Source organism: Cyprinodon variegatus, unplaced genomic scaffold (assembly GCF_000732505.1).
Source record: "Cyprinodon variegatus isolate N-32 unplaced genomic scaffold, C_variegatus-1.0 Scaffold1287, whole genome shotgun sequence".
In the NCBI taxonomy this organism is placed as follows: Eukaryota; Metazoa; Chordata; class Actinopteri; order Cyprinodontiformes; family Cyprinodontidae; genus Cyprinodon; species Cyprinodon variegatus.
The window spans coordinates 149728-151109 of NW_015151740.1; the positions used below are offsets into that span (position 1 = coordinate 149728).

The window sequence follows — 1382 nt, forward strand, 5'->3', positions numbered from 1 at the left end:
GCTTTACTGGAATACAGTTTGTAAATAACATTTAAAACACATTAGCATCCAGTTAGCATAAGCTTTTTATCTTTTTATTTACACTGAAAATAAATCAGACCTAATGTAACCTAAGTTGTTTAGTTGGAAACATTCCAAAAACCTCAAACTCAACCCTATTTCCGACACTTTGGATTAAAAAAGCTTCGTGGATGGGAAGCGAAACGTCTTCAAACTTGGAAACAAAGTCCAAAGTTTTTTGGAATGACTATGTCCTGGTCCCTCTGTTAACCTGTATTGTGAGGAAGATGAAGGTATCTTGGACCTGTCCATATGACGGTAAGCTTTTTGTTTGTTTCTCCCCCTCAGCTATGATGCCGCCTCTTATTACAACCGCATTCCGGAGCTGAAGCAGGCGATGGATCAAATATCAGGAGGCTTCTTCAGCCCCGACCAGCCTGGTCTTTTCAAGGATCTGGTCAACATGCTGATGCACCACGACAGGTAACACAGGTCCCTGTCATGAATCCAAGCTGTCTGCTTAATGTTAGCACTGCTAACACTGCTGAACGCCTGTGCTGCAGGTTTAAAGTGTTTGCAGACTATGAAGACTACATCAAGTGTCAGGAGAAGGTCGACGCTCTCTACAAGGTCAGTGGGTCAGCAGTGTTACAGCGGCCATCCATGATCCATAGTCATGAATTAGAAAAATGTACATAGACACAAGAGGGTGGAAATGTTTTGTTTGCAAAGGGCGCTGTCGGGTTAAATCCAGCAACTCCTGAGGTGTTTGTTTCAAAACATTCCCCTGAATGCATCGTCCTTCCAGCAGGACAACCAGAGAAGCTTTGGTCTAGTCAAAGTCTAGACCACAAATCTGAAAGCTAAAAGCTCATTTAAACCGTTTCTACAAACATCAAAATAGGAAAAAGCAGTTAGATAAGTGTTAGCTGAACCACCAACTCTGCCTGCTAGCTTCATCCAACATTAGTTCTTTTTTGTTTTGTTTATTTTATCACGGTTATAAAGAGTTGTAGGTTTGCCTGAATTTATTCCACAGAATAATTGTTACAAGAAGTTTGTAGCTTTATTTATTATATTTGTAAAAGGTTTTTCCCCACTAATTTTTTATTGAAAACGATAAAAACTAATTTTTACACAGAAAATAAGTTATACTTTTGGTTTAACATTAATTTAAAAAATAAAAACTTAAACAAAATGAAAACAGAAGCCAGAAAAATGAAGAAACGGAAACAACAAATTATATATATCTGTTTAAGTGAAACATGGTGGCTTTAACAGGGAGCCGATTCTTAAAGAGGAGCAAGTTTCTATTCTTTTTTTCCAATTTGAGAAGGTCGAGGCAGAACCTCATTAAGATTAGGTATCAGGGCCAGGCTAGA

General features: G+C 38.4%; 1 protein-coding gene across 1 annotated transcript in view; it reads left to right on the forward strand.

Moving 5' to 3' along the window:
* The window catches only part of LOC107102639 (glycogen phosphorylase, muscle form-like), a 46734-nt gene that overhangs the window by 40096 nt on the left and 5256 nt on the right, over positions 1–1382 (forward strand). Inside the window, exons 18-19 of the mRNA XM_015402023.1 lie at positions 349–483; positions 564–630. Of these exons, the coding sequence (XP_015257509.1) occupies positions 349–483; positions 564–630 (202 nt within the window). The remainder of the gene's footprint in view (positions 1–348; positions 484–563; positions 631–1382) is intronic.